This window comes from Protopterus annectens, chromosome 11.part0 (genome assembly GCF_019279795.1).
Source record: "Protopterus annectens isolate FY-2018-M chromosome 11.part0, PAN1.0, whole genome shotgun sequence".
Lineage (NCBI taxonomy): Eukaryota > Metazoa > Chordata > Ceratodontiformes > Protopteridae > Protopterus > Protopterus annectens.
In genome coordinates, this window is record NC_056745.1 from 1,324,802,024 (window position 1) to 1,324,818,144 (window position 16,121).

The following is a 16,121-nucleotide window of genomic DNA, read 5'->3' on the forward strand; positions in this document are numbered from 1 at the left end:
GATAATCATTGAAAACAAATGGTCTTTTGACCCAATTTCCAAACACAAATGGTTCTTCAGTGCTGTTATGGGTATCTCTTCCCTTTTGGTGTATGTTCGTAGCGCTGACATCCAAAATAACTTGGCCATTGTAGTTGATTCCCAAATTAAAACATAATTTGGGTGCTGCTGCTCCTTGTTCCGATGTTGTATTTCTAGAATGATGAAGGTTGTTGTCAACAATAGGGTGGACGCTCGTAAGGCCGGGAGACGTTGAATTTCTCGAGTCCTCTGTAATACCTTGGGAGCCGAATTGTTCAGCTGGCTGTACCAAATCCAGTCTCCTTGATAAGGAGTCTACCTTCTGTGTCAAGCACTCGATTAGTGCAGTTAAATTTCCACTTTCTTCACTCAAGCTGGATGTTAAGGGAGTGCTTGTAATAATTTCGTTAACCATATGTAAACAACCAAACCAAGGCAGTAAGACTAAAACAACTGAAACGAATGAAAGGGCAACCAATGACACAAGTCACCATCCAGCAAATATGAAACAAAAATTTAGTGTTAAGCAACACTCTTTGTTCTGCTTTTCATCCTGTATAAATCATGAACATGAGCTCAGTTTTAAAGGGATAGATATGGTTCCAATGAACGTAAGAGGTGGCCCACTGTCTCTACTATTAGAAAAATTAGAACTAATTTGGCAACTCTGTTTGGATGCTAGTAGTTTCCCTGGGTTAAATGACTCTTTATCCATTAAGTGTATTTTGAGGCTTAAGAACCTAGCTAGATTACACTCTCCCATGTTGTTTAACAGTGCTGTTTATGGTATTTTGATCAGTTGATTTAATATTGATTATAGAAATTTAGATTTAGAACACATTTTTTATATTTTTAATGTTTTTAACACTTTTACCTATAAATATAATTAACAACAAAAATAGAAATTAGTTTTTAATAGGGCTTTTATTTTAGGGAAGTGTTGGTTGATTACTTGTATTTATGTATTTATGTACTGACGTTTGTATATATTCACATAAGTGCTTTTTTACTACCCACTTATTGCTTTGCTGCTTTAAGTACTTAATTGCTTTTAATTGTTTAATTACTAGTACTTATAAGCATTGCCATCTGATAACATGTTGTCTGAAAAAGTTTTGTGATTTATACAGGACGAAAAGCAGAAGAAAGAGTGTTGCTTAACAATAAATTTTCGTTTCATATTTGCTGGACGGTGACTTGTGTCATTGGTTGCCCCTTTCATTCGTTTCAGTTGTTTTAGTCTTACTGCCTTGGTAGGGTTTATTGTCTTGTCAAGCTTTTGAGTCAGAACTCTTTTTCAAATACATCACACTCCATTTAAAACCACAGAATAAATATTCACTACCAGCCAGTCATAAAACACATCGAATTAACTCATTGCACATTATGGTACTTTCTTACAGCATAAAAGCATAAAAATTTCAAAAAGCATACTATAACATTAACATACATATGACTGTTTAAATTTTAAAACAAGTTTAATATTTATTTATTTTACATTTGTTAACCAGGAAAGTCCGACTGGATAGATGTCCATTTTCAGCGGAGGCCCGGGGAGAAAAGCTCCACATTGCAAATAAGTGACACTTAAAGATGTGGTTACATAGAAATCTAAAACATTTAACAAATCATCGACAATTTATAGTCAAGGTTCCATTTAAATGAAGCAAACATTGTGGGTTTATTTATAAATATACAGAGATAACATTATACATATTTGAAGTGTGTAAAAAAGAAAGAAAAGTATTTCAAGGTCGAATGTAAGGATGACAGTTAAGATAAAAGGTGGTTAGCTAAGAAGGAAAGTTATTGTGAATAGAATATAGAGGGGAAGAAGAGCATAGGCTCAGAATGGGTAATATAACAAGTTATCTTCCTGATAATAGAATTCTAATGGTTGTAGAGAAGTGAATGTTGTCTAGGTGGGGAATGGTTATTAATGGGTATTTCATCTCTGTGAGATATGTTTTTCCTACCTTTGTCTTTTTATTTTTTGGGTTAGTCTGGGTTTAGACATGGAAATAGCTATGTTTTTCTTACCTTTTTGTTATTTTTTGGGTTAGTCTTGGTTTAAACATGGACATAGCCAATCCCTGTTTATATACATCTTTAGGGATATTTTGAATTGGAGCAAGGAGGATGTAGTGGTTAGTTCAGCAGGAAGTGAGTTCCATTTTTTTCCAGCAGAGTTGGAGAATAATGATTCCCCAGCTGAGTTGTTGGCTTTGGTGTATTGTTCTAGCTTTCTGTTGGATGAGCGGAGGGAGGCTAGGTTGCTGTATGGGGTAACAATATTAGTCAGAATGGGAGTACTGGTAGTTTGGTAGAGGATTTTATAAATAACTATGAGTTGGTTATAATGGAGCTGATTGGGTAGTTCTAGCCAGCCTAATTTGTGCAGATTTTGACAGTGGTGGGTTCTATAGGCAGAGCCTGTGGCAAATCTAGCTATATTGTTATAGCAGCTAGTGATTTTGTTAAGGTTTGATTTACTTAGATTTGTAAGGATGGGTGAGGCGTAGAGAAGGGTTGACAGCAGATGTGTCCGAGCTATGGTAGTTCTGGCAGATGGGGTTAAGAATTGTTTAATACCATACAAGGAGCATATTTTTTTGTTAACTGTTTTTATGGTTTTGTCTATATGGGCATCATACTTCAGATTATTATCAATGATTATTCCACGAAGTTTAGTGCAAGGTTCAGAGGAGATTATGGTGCCATTGTTAGATGAGATTGTAATTACTGGTAATGTTAACTTACGGGTGGGAAGAAAAGTAGAAGATTGGTTTTGTTTGGATTCAGTAAGAGACAATGAATTTTGAGCCAGTTCTCTACTTTGTTGAAGGTGATTTGGGATAGGGATTGTAGTTCTGTGAGAGTGGAAGCAGAGCAGATAAGTGTGGAGTCATCTGCATACTGTATACAAGTTGCATCTGGGATAACTTTGGGAAGGTCATTAATGAAAATAGAGAAAAGGAGGTGACCCAATATAGAACCTTGGGGTACTCCAAGGTTGACAGGTAGAAGGGAGGATAGATTGTCTTTCCATAGAACAGCTTGTTGTCTGCCATGCAGGTAAGAGTGGAACCAATTGATTACTGAGTTGTCTAAGGAAAGTGATTTTAGAGAGTCTAGGAGTCGGTGGTGATTCACCATGTCAAATGCTTTCGATAGATCAAGAATGAGGGTAAAGAAGAGCTTATTCTGATTACGGTTATGATTTACTGTGTGAGAAAAGGAAAGAAGGGCAGTAGTTATACTATGGGCAGGTCTAAATCCATGCCGGGTTGGTGCTAGGAGAGTATTCTGAGTAAGGTGAGTTAGAATTTGCTTATGTATGCATTTCTCCATTATTTTGGCTAAGGGAGATAGTATGGCTATAGGTCTGTAGTTAGAGAGTTCCGTAGAGTTTCCCCTTTTATGAAGTGGAATAATGTGAGAGATTTTCCAGATGGAGGGGATGTAGGATTCATGGATAGTATGATTGATTAAGATGGAGATAGGATATGCTATTTCATTAGTGGCCTTTTGCAGAAACTCTGCAGGAAGTAGATCTGCTGCCAAAGTAGTGGGTTTTAGTTTCTTAAGTAGGGATTTAATATAGTCAGTGGGGATAGGATCAAATATGAAGGTAGGGATATTTACCTGAGTGGGTGTGGTTGTAGTAGAAGAGGTAGGAGATAGATTATTAGCTAGGGACCAGACTGTTTCTGTGAAGAAAGTATTAAAGGTCTTTGCAACACGCTTAGGAGGTAGCTGTGGGGTAGCTGAGGGGGTGGGGGTTGCAGATTTACCTGGGTGGAGCAGTTTATTCTGACCAGAATTTTTGGGGTTGGTTTTGGTGTTTTTGCTGTAAATTGAAATATTAGTTTTCTTTGTCTAACACGATAGACCTTTTTGTCTAATTTCTCATTTGTTTGTATCTAATGTGGGCTTGTGGTGATTTGGTCATTCTCCAGGAGGTCCATGCTGTGTTTCTAGCAATAAGTTTCTGTCTAGTACTATTGATTAGCCATGGAGCAATTTTGATTTTGGTTCTGATTGTTCATGTGGGAGCATGCCTGTTTAAGATGGCAAGGAATCTAGCATTGAAGTCTGAGACTGCTTCATCAAGGGGAAGTACTTTAAGATTGGCCCATTTGCATGAGTCAAGTTCGGCTTGGAAACTATTTAGGTTAAAGTTCTTTGTATACCTGAGTTTTAAAGGTGGTTTGGTGAGACATGTCATCCTTTTCTCTGATTATAAAGGTTAGGAGGTGGTCGCTCATGTCCTTAGATAGGGTGCCTGATTTGTATAACTGAGGTTTGTTATTTACTAAGAGCCAATCTAGGATACTTTCCTTATTGTTGGGCTTATTGATTTTAGTGGAGGAAGTAATAATCTGGGAGAAGCCGTGTAAGTTGATATGGATGGTGGGGAAATTTGATGAACATGTTAGCCAGTTGATATTGAAGTCCACGGGAATAATTGTCTCTTGGGGGTGGTTAGTGGATAGCCATTGGAGGGTGCATTCTAAGGTGTCTATGTTGTTGCCTGGGGGAATATAGCTACATACTATATTTATAGATTTGTGTTTGTTAAGTTGGACTTTTGAGATGATTGTTTCGGAGTTGGTAGTTGTTAGGTCTTGTGGGGTGCTAATTGTGGAGACCTCAAGAGTGGATTTATATAGGATGGCTACTCTGCCTCCTTTTCTACCTTTCTGGTCAAGTCTTATTATATTGTACTTGGGGGGTATAATTTCATTATCAGGGATAATGGGTTTGAGCCAGGTTTCTGTAAGGCAGAGTAGATCATTGGAGTGCATGTCCAGGAGGGCATGCAGATAGTGGACTTTCTTATTTATACTTCTGATATTTAGGTGGCAGACTAGAAGTGAATTAGGGGCATCATATGAGCTTCTTAGGTTAGAAGGAGTACTCCCTGTGGGGTTAGTGGTGGCAGGTGAGTTTGGGCTTGGGTTAGGGTGGATGTCGCTGTCGGCTATGAGGGTAGGTAGTATACTCCTTATGAGTTTGGTGATCTTTAGTAGGAGTTGGTAATAATTTTTAGTAATAGAGTTTAAATATGTAGGCCATATGGGGTGGAGAGGTTTTGGAGTAGTGGAATTGGAGAAGAAGTGGGGTAGTATTGGTGCAGGGGTGAGTGGATGCTAGTGGTGGTAATTGAAGTAGGATATTAAGTGTTAGGTAGATATTGGAATTCATAGGCAGTGAGAAGATAAAGTATTAAAAGTAGGGGTATGAGGTAGTAATGTGGTCTAGGTTGTGGAGATATGGTGGGAGTTAGTGGAGACATTGTGGGGCAAGGTAGTAGTTGGGATAGAGAGTATGGGTGGGGAGATAGAAGAGAGTGAATTACGATGAGTTGGGAGTGGGAGTTTGGTGTACAGAAAGGATGAATTATAGCTGGATGAATGTGATGTGTGGGAATGGCAGAGTAATTAGGGAGTGTGGTTAGGGTAGTATAAATGTAGGGGCACTGGGGACGGGTGGGAAATGGGGGCAAGGTAGGGGAGCAGAGTGAGCCCGCAGGGCAAATGGAGTGGGTAGAGCCAGTGAAGGACTAAATTATGAGAAAACAATCAGTGGAGTGCTGACTGTTAACTTTATTAAGACCTGGGGATATATCTGCCCTAAAAAAAATAATACATTTATATTCTGCTATCTCTGTCATATTCACAATTTCTCCCCCTCTCTGATTCATAAAAACTCTCTGTAGAAACCTAAGTTTGAATACATGAATATAGGGTCCTACAGAGAGTTTTTATGAATCAGAAAGGGGGAAATATTTGCTTGTGTTTCATTTGGATGATTGAAGCACGTTTGTCTGTTCCTTTCCATTTGCTAGTTTTGTGAATAGCATGCGCTGCATGTTGCTGCCGTGAATCCTGTTGTTTCAGCTTCTGTTTAGTCATCCCACTTCTGGAGAGAAATAAAAAGCAGGATTGTGCTGATGAGAAAGAAAATATGTCCTTGTAATTGTCAATAATTTAGATTTCTGATCTTTTGCTTTTTTTCTTCATTATTTGATATACTTATCCATGACATAATAACATTTGCTTAACATTTGACCAAACATTTCAGAGCACAGTTGGATGTCAGTTGATATTCTGATGAGATGTCATATATATATATATATATATATATATATACACACACATACACACACACATATATATATATATATATATATATATATATATATACACACACACACACACACACACACACGTATATATATATATATATATATATATATATATATATATATATATATATATATATATATGTATCTATATTCAGCAAATCCAGCGTTCTTCCTTGATTGCATCATAGAAAACATGTCAACTATGCATGCTATTGAAACATTATCAGTTTTCAATTATCTTTTTTTTTTGGATTGTTTGGATTCTTCTCCCACTAGGCTAGTAGACTATTTTAAGGAGAGACCTAAGGTGGCATTAATACTACTAGAGGAAATTTGGCCAGAGCATTAGGGAACATCCTCCTATTGTCTTTGATAGATATTTTACGTCCACCTGAATTACCATCAGCTCAAGTAGATGGGGCCTTGGTTAAACATCTTATCTGAAGGACGGCATGCTCAGGAGTGCAACATCCCCCTTATGATGCACTGCAGTGTCATCAATCGATCTACCTGTTGTAGCAGTCAGTCTGAAGATACCCAGACTGGTGCTGAATGAAAATTAAGTGCTTCATCTGACCTGCAAAATGTACTTTATGTTAGAATAAAGCACCAGGTGGGTAACCAATTATATTTAAGGACTAACACAGAGTGATAGTATTAAGTTAACTGGACTGAGGCAGACAGTATGCAAATTGAAAGCATGGACACTAAATGCCAAAAACTTGTTCACTGTTTATTTAGTCAGCTTCTTAGAAGTAATAAAAACTGAGATAGTAACCACACAAATGTTACTGCTTAAGAACAAAATGCACAGTATCTTCTCACCTGCTACTGTCTAACTTAGATATATCAGGATTTTGATAAGGTTTATTATGGCTTTCCTAAATATTTGAAGTGTTATTCTTTTATTTGATCGCAACTGTATGACAGCATTGGAGTGATATGACTTGACTGTTCATCAACCCACAGTATATATAGCCTTGACTAGTAAGCAGTTAGAATCAGTGAACAGGAATAAGAGAACAGGAACATTCATTCACTCACTGAAGATGAACGCTCTCACATTTCTGCTTTTAGCCTATGTTCTACATTCATTTGCTGAAGTACTTCCAAACTTTAACAGATGTAATATGTTCTTCTTTGAGGGGAAAGTGCCATCAGGTTTTAGTTCTGCTTTTTGCAACATATGCCAGAGGTACGACAATATATACCATTTTGCTACACTGTATGACACTGACAATAGGATTCCAGTCTATTCAGCCTACATTTATAAAGAAAGTGCTGCTGGTGGAAGGCATGATGATTGGAAAATTGAACCACAGGTATTTTTTTCCCCCTTACAGGGAATTTTATTTACTTGTTGTAATTATTTTTGACTTATTATAATTATTTTAGGTGCATAATGGCAAGGTACCTAATCTGTATTGCTTTCTCTGAAATGTACCTCCTTACTAAAGTTTTTCTAAATATTCTGAAACTCATTTTCTGTACCTAATTCCTATTCCAATTGAATTCATTTTAACTCATTAAATTAACCCAATTGGAATTTCACTCCTCCTGATACCTGTAAATTTCTTGTGTGAACAGCTTTCTCCTTGAGCCAAATACCTAAAAATGCAGTGTTCCAACCTCCTTGCAAACACATATATCTCAAACACTTTGAAAAAAGCAAAAAGTTAATATATACAAGTTGTTTAGCACATACTCCTCTTTACAATGGTCATACGAACATATCCGACATACATAATCATAGTTTTATATTGAACAAGTAACATAAACAATGTAATTTGTATTATTATATTTATAAAAACAACTATTAATATGTCTCTAAGCATAGCAGATAGACCCCATCAGTGTGACTTTTGTTAGTACAAATGTGTTCTTCAATTTGCTGCAAATCAGTTTTGTAAATGTCACTCTAGTTTCAAAATATTTGAATAAATATAATTTGTATGCATATTTGCATGTTTAAGAAATACATGTAAATATTTTCAAAACAGTACTAGTTAGATAAAGCTTTTTTCCAGCATTATTTATGCTTTCATTTTATACAATGGAGTACCATATACACACATTTTGGCTCAATCATTGATATAATTACTGACATATGACAATATAGTCATAATATTTATGGGAAATAACTCACATTTTCTCAAATAAAGACTACCCCATTTGTCTGAGGAACCATTTCTAACTCCTATAGTAACTGGTTTATCCTCAAAGTGTTCAGCTAGACAGTGCATGAGACATTTACAGAAATATAATATTTATGCATACTAACATATTTCATTACTTAACAGATATAAATATCTGCAGATTAGTTGCAGGCAGATAGCAGGTACCATGGGCAACTTTTGCTGTATTATGCAAGCTCTCCTCTACTTTGTTCATTTCGATACCTGCTTTAAATGAATTTAACAATGACTAATCTTGTAAAAAAAACAAGAAAAAAAAGAAAGAATTTTTGTCAGAGAGATAGTCTATAATCTGTAAGCCCTTTCTGTGCAAAATGAGAAAGTTTCAATGAATGATGATGTCACAAATCACATGAGCTAATGTTTTATGTTGCATCTTGGTCTGTTAAGATGATTAATGCTGAAGGAATCTCTATTATATGATACGAAAGGCTAAACTATCAAATGAAATCATGGTTTAGAGTTAAATGCTATGGTTTTGTGTTTTTCTCCCAAGCTTTCATTTGATACCATGAAGTACCTCATAGTCTTGCCTTGGGTCAAGTTAAACATAAATATCAATATGGCACATATTCATACTTTGGCATTAAGAGAAATCACACATTCTCACTTACTTATTTGGGTCAGTAGCCTTTCCTGACCTATGAGCTGAGCTGTCCTGGGAAATGCCGTTCCATGATATTATTAAGTGGACACTGCCTGAAATATTTACATAAAATATGCCAACAAATATTATATTTATCGCTAAAGAATTATAAATACCTGCAAGCTGATGGTAGTAAGACTTTCCCCACCATCATGCAAGCTTGTATTTGATGTCAAAAAGTACCACATGAAACCCTTTGTAGGACAGAGTCGTAATACATGTATTAATGTCAAACATATTCATAATGTTGGAAGAAAACAAATCAAAGCATCAGACTTACTGACAAATTCATTCTCTTGAGACATTCCAAAATGATTGTGCTGACTGTGCCTATTAAATGTTATTCTACAATGCTTCCAAGTGGATACTGCCTAAGATATTATTGTTATTATTATTATTATTATTATTATTATTATTATTATTATTATTATATTTTTGTTTGTTTTTGTTTTGGCACCACACAGCTGACCACAGGCTGCCACCGGCTCTGTCTTCTCTCACTGGGTCTATTTGAACTGCCTTAACCTTCCCTACTACTATAGGGCAGCTAACAAGACTGACACAGAAATGCAACCTTCCCGTCATCTGGCATACCATTTACAGCAAGGGACTCACCGGGTTCTTCATTCTGCAGTTGCAGTAAGACTGTTTCTCTCTGCCTAGGATGGTCAAGACAGTACTGGCTATTCACTTTCATCGTCTCCTACCAGGCCCCTCCTGAACTAGTAAAACATGGTTTATCTGTGGTGCAGTCAGGGATTTATCCTTCTGCACCCCAGAGCCATATTTTTGTGTTATTATTCATCCTCATCATCACCATCAACAGCCTTTTTCCCATTTTCTACCTGGAACCAAGGTGTCATGTTAACTGCCACTATCTCTCTCAATTCAATGCCACACTTCTACCTGCTTCAGCACCCATGCCTGACTGTCACAGACCTTCACTCATGCAATCCATTCACCTCTTTGTTAGGCACCCTCATTTCCTCTTACCTTCTTACTGTCTGTCACAAATCTTCTTCACCAGATTGTCTTCTGCTTTTCTGCACATGTGCCTGAACCACAGTAATCTGTTATCTTTGATCTTTTCTACAACTGGAGCTACTTTGGCTTCTGTTCTTATGCCTTCATCTCCTTGTATGTCCTATAGAGTACATCCTATCACCTTTCTCAGGCACTTCATTTGTATCACTTCTAGCTTCCTCAACTGCTCTGCCATTACTGCCCAGGTCTCTGTATCACACAATAGTGCTAGTCACACCATTTTCATACACCTTACTTTTCAGCTTCTTTGGCATTCTTCTGTCATATACTACACCTGACACTCTATGCCAGTTGGTGACAGCCCCTATAATTCTAGCTTTGACCTCTTTATTCAGACTTCCCTTCTCCTCAACTACCCCTCCCGGATACCTGACGCTATTTATCTGTTCCACTATCTTTCCTTCTATCTCAGTTCTCAGCTTCTTCCAATTTCCCCAGTTTGCTGTCATTACCATTATCTTATTTGTACTTAGTTTCATCCCATGTGCCTTCAATTTTGCATTTCATTCCTCTATCCTTTGTTGAAGTTCTTGCTCAGTCTGCCTGTAATGTCACATCATCTGCATACAGAAACTTTGTTGGTCTGTCCCCTCCGACCTGTTTTCTAATGTAGTCCATCACCAGTATGAACAGCAGTGGGCTCAGAGCTGAACCCTAGTGCACACCCACTCTCACCAGGAACCCCACTGTAAGACTGAACACTGTTCGTACTTGAGTCACTGGGTCCTTGTACATAGCCTGCACTAATTCTAGCAATGTTTCTGGGACTTTGAACTACCTCAGTACTGCCCAAATCAGCTTTCTTGGAACCTTGTCATAAGCTTTCTCCAAGCTGTACTCTTTCCTCATCTCTAGCTTATTCTCAATTATGTATCTCACCACAAATATCATGTTAGCTGTGCTGCATCCTGATCTTAATCCAAACTCTGTGTATCTGTTTATCAATCATCCTCTCTAGAGCTTTCATACAATGTGACAGAAGTTTGATACCTCTGTACTGCTCATAGTTGTGGCTGTCCCCATTGCTCCTGTACACACTGGCATGAGTATGCTTATTCTCCAGTCATCTTGGATGACCTTTTCTCTCCACACTGCTATGAGTAGCCTCAGGAGCCATTTCTCCTGTCTCACTCAATATCTTTATCATATCTGCTGCGACCTCATCTGAACCTGCTGCTTTCCCTGACTTAATTTTCCTTAGTGCTATTCTTATTTCTGCTAGGCTGGGGTCCTCTTCTTCTTTCATCATAGACTGTGTCTGGGTCGTTATAGCTTCTGTGGGGTTTATCTCATTCAGAAGCTGCTGGAAATACCTTCAATTTGCCTTTGCTGACATCCCTTATGAAGGGTGTCTGACTGTCTTCTTTATCTTTCTATCTTTGCCTTGCAACCAGATAGTTTCTTTCTGCCATCTTCTGAATCACTTTCCATAAGCTGGTAGAATGCATTCTTTGCTATTGCAACTCCTTTCTTGGTTTCTTTGTTAACCAAACAGTATTCCTTCCTAGCCCTGTTGCATCTTTTCTATCTCCCACTTTTTCCTGCACTCCTTTTTTCTTTTGATGACTTCCTGGGCATCTGCATTCCACCACCAGTTTTCCTTATGTACCGTATTTCCATATCTAACTCAGCACCGTATATACTATGTAGTCTCCACACATGCTGTTTTGAGGGACTGACATTCTACTTCAATTCCATTTATTTCCTCCACTTCTTGGGGTGCTAGTGCCCTGAGTAATTCCTTGAACTGTTGTACTTTCTCTCCAGTCAATTTCCAGGTCTTCAGCCTGGTGTTTGTTCTCCTTAGAGCCTTCTCTGACCACTGCTTGCAGCTGATTGCAGCTACCAATGGATTATGCCCTGGGCCAACTGTTTCACTGGGGACGACTTTGCAATCACTGATTCTACCCCAGTGCAATTTCCTTACTAGAAGGAAGTCTAACTGAAATTCATGTTGGCCACTCTTGCATGTGATCTTGTCAATGTCTCTCTTTCTGAACCATAAATGGCCTCTCCTTATTTATTCTTATTGTCCCACCCATGTGGACCCAGGCAGTCCTCATATTCTGTTCTCTATGCCCTGATATTTGTGCATTCAAGTCACTTCATGTTGTCCTGCTTTATCTAGTAGGTCCTGCAATTGTTGTATAAATTCACTTTTTTCCTCACTATCACAGTACTGCTGTGAGGTACAGGTTGAGGTTATGAATACTGCACTATCATTACACTGAAGTATGATTGCCATGAGTCTGCCTTCTTTAGCCTCTCTTGCACCACAGTTCCCACATTGACCACTGCTGGGCTTTATGGCAGCCAATAGGGGGCACATACACACCCCTCCCACCATTAGCATGGGTGGATGGCATACTTTGGAGTAAGCCAGTTCCTCAACCCACTTCATGTGCCTGTGTCCAGGATATAGGTTTGATTTGTTCCGTCATCATTGGCTTACTGTGTCACTCTGAGCATGTCTCTAAACCAGACTATGTTTCTGGGTTGCCTATGAAAAGGGACAGTTACATCCATTAGATTTATCAAGGAATATGGAAAAAATATCAGACTGAGATTTTTAGAATGTATACTACACATATGCAAACACATGCCCACATGAACAAACATAAAAAAACATAACAGTGCTATCAAGGCAACAATAAAGTGCAATCATAACACCAATAGCTGTAGTAAGTGTATCACTGAAAACAGCAGAAGAAGCAACAAAATCAACTACAAGAAAATGTGTCACAAAGCACTAATAGTGGCAGCAGAAGCAACATCAAAAAAGTAGACATAACTTCAAAAGCCATGGTCTACCTTATTTATAGGTAAGCTACATATGTGGCCACCTTGGGCACCCTTTGACTAGGGACAACCTTCTGACCTTTATTTATTTGTTTTTTCTTTCCATTTCTTTCAAGTTATTGCCATGTGATGGCAATGAGTAAAGGGAACTCCATGATTAGGTAGCAGATATGGATGATGACAGTAGGAGCAGCCAGGGTAATCATTTGAAATGTCAGGTCCTGCTAGATCAAGTCCTAAAATACAGAAATTGAATAGTCAAAAGAACGGACACACACACATATATATATATATATATATATATATATATATATATATATATATATATATATATATATATCTTAAACTGCAAACAAGTAAAAAAACAGATGAAAAAGTCCACGGAAAGGCACAAGTGCAACCAGCAATGAACGGTTTAATAAAATAAAGCGCTTTTTGGCCTACTCTCTGGTAGGACTTCTTCAGATAACTATATATATATATATATATATATATATATATATATATATATATATATATATATATATATATATATATATATGTGTGTGTGTGTGTGTGTGTGTATATATATATATATATATATATATATATATATATATATATATATATACATATACTAGGTCCAAGATGCCATTTCTCTGTCTGAATATTATCTTTTCTCTAGGGTATGGCAATCTCAGAGTTGGTATATATAAGTTTGGACTGTGTGTGTGGGGCTTGCACCCCATGATGGGGGGGCCTGGCCACCTGAAAAAAGAAGTCTAAAAGAGAAGAGGGATTTTTGAGATTCACTCTTCTCCTGTGTTTCTGGTCCTTTTTTATGTTTGTCAGCACTCAGCATTTCCAGTGCCAATGCTTCAATAGGGAGCCAGCAGCCAGATAGAGTATGATGCATTTTTTTAAGATCCTGTCAAATTTGTTGTACAAAAAGCCTTGTACTCTGTCTGCCCTGCAAATGTGTCCACTGTTAATGGTCACTTATTTCGCAAGCCCTGTTTCCAATAAAAATATCAATTTTTCTAGTGTATCACAGAGGATTAAAGTCAGACAATAATGCCATGGCTATCTTATGAGTCATCACTATGGTTTTAGAATACTGTTTTTTTTTGTGCAAAGATTTATGTTACAATGAGTTTCACCATGATGTGTTATATTGTGTGAGCCAGCAGTGCACTTTTCTGCTTTCCCTGTTTTCTCCACTGTGGTGTCACTCTGGAGTTAGTATATATAATTTCAGGTTGATTCCACCCCTAACCCACAACAGGGGATGAAGACAGGCTTGCCTTCCACACTAAAAAGATTTTTCCCACTTTTATAGGTTTCTCAGCTAATCATTTTCATAACTACATTTTTAATAAACAGCCAAAAAATGATTGCCCATGGCCTACTTTATCTACATCATAAGTAAACTGTAATGCCAAGCATAAGAGTTCTGTATTTCCTGTTGCTCATAAAATGTATGCTGAAGCAAAACTTGTTGCTCTATTAGCTTTTAAATGACTTAGAGTATTAATTAAAATTGTCTGTAATTTTGGAACTTTTCTCCACCCTACTCCACTTGTTATTTTTGTTTTTACTCATGCAAATTGAGAGCTGTGATGGTCCTTAAGATTGTTTCTATTTTTGGTTTCCTACTTGTAAAATTTGTGGCTTTCTAATAAGTTATAGAGGGGCGCAATTGCTAAATAATGACAGAAATCTGAGTGTCCAACCTCATATTATTAAATAATGAATGCTATGTAAATATGTTATACTATCAACTCTCCAGGTATGCAAAATAATTATTTACACTCTATCCCTAACTTGGGCCCCTTTTTCTCCAATGTTTTTGGCTTTTTTTATTGATTCTTTCTCCACCAAGTTGACAGAGATTTTTAATTATACTTTATGAACTGGACATCTGGAATGTACACAGACAACTTGCCTACAATTGTTGGGGATGTCTGTGGAAAACAAAATATCTAACTACTGTTTGCTCTTTTTAAACATGATCTGTATGATGCAACTTGGAATACTTTATGGAACAAAAGTTAAAATTCATCACATGGCCATCATATGTTTATCAAAATCATATGTTTGATGTGTGCACAAAAGTGGTTTCAACTGCTTTGGGGGTAGGTATGTGAATGAAAGTAGCTCACCCTCTTTGTTTACTCAGTTTAAGCAGTCACTTATCTAGCTTTGCAAGACCAGTGTGCGTTTCTGTGAAGTAAAAATGCTTTATTATTATGACCATTATTAATTTATTTATATGAGGTGCACACAGTAAAGTAGATATAACTGATTAGTATGGAGGCCATTTCATGGATTCAAGTGAGTTACTCCTTTTGTTGTTAGTCACTGTTAAAACAGTAGTCACTGATCTGTAATCACTGATCTGTCATGACATGAATGGTATCAAAAAATGGATTTGCTAAAATCAGTGCAAAATAATGTTGCTGACTGATGTGTGTATGTGTGTCGGGGGTTTTGGCATATTTAAGTGTAATATGCTTGTAGTAATTTGTATCTGTATACATCACAAGCATGAGCATTGTCCATATTAAGTGGCTAATTTGGGTGGTCTGGCAGGTGGAGGAGGTGTGTGAAAGTAACTAGTCACTGGAACAGTGATGCAGTGAGTAGCAATTCCAACTCACTGGATGTCTGGTGTCATTCAAAGGGGATCCAGTATCTGTCTGCCTGGGATGACATGATCAACAGACCACAATGCTTTGCCAGAGATGGTCTGCACCTGTCACCCCTGGGATTCAGATTAGTAAGTAAGGCTCTTGCCACCCCTATAGTGCCTTTTTTAGGCAAAGTTCAAATGACAACAAAAACGCCATAACAGGTATAATCATGCAAAATCTGAAGGTAATGCTACTCAGTGCTAGAAGTCTAAACCTCAAAATGCACTCTCTTGAGGCACTCCTAAAAATGGAGAACATCAATATCTGTGCAGTAACTGAGACCTGGTTCAAGGGTCCAGAGAGCACCGCTGTAATACCAGGCTACAAGTCTTACCACACTTTTTGGCCAACAAACCAGAACTGAAGCACTAAAGGCGGAGGAGTGTCTATATTCACCAAGGATATTCACACCACCAGGCAAGTTGTCCAACACAATGCATCTGAAATTCTCCAGGTGCAACTAACACTAGATAAAGCTGCAATCCAAATTGTAGCTTGCTACAGATCCCCCACCATGCCCCAAGATTCTCACTACACCTTTCTAAACATACTGGAAAATATTAAGAAACAACCAAACACCCTAATACTGGGTG

General features: G+C 37.5%; 1 protein-coding gene across 1 annotated transcript in view; it reads left to right on the forward strand.

Moving 5' to 3' along the window:
- Positions 1-7,201: 7,201 nt before the first annotated feature.
- LOC122815832 (endonuclease domain-containing 1 protein-like) overlaps positions 7,202-16,121 on the forward strand; it is a 164,054-nt gene continuing 155,134 nt past the window's right edge. The window contains exon 1 of the mRNA XM_044088635.1: positions 7,202-7,494. Coding sequence (XP_043944570.1) covers positions 7,222-7,494 — 273 coding nt within the window. The 5' untranslated portion in view covers positions 7,202-7,221. The remainder of the gene's footprint in view (positions 7,495-16,121) is intronic.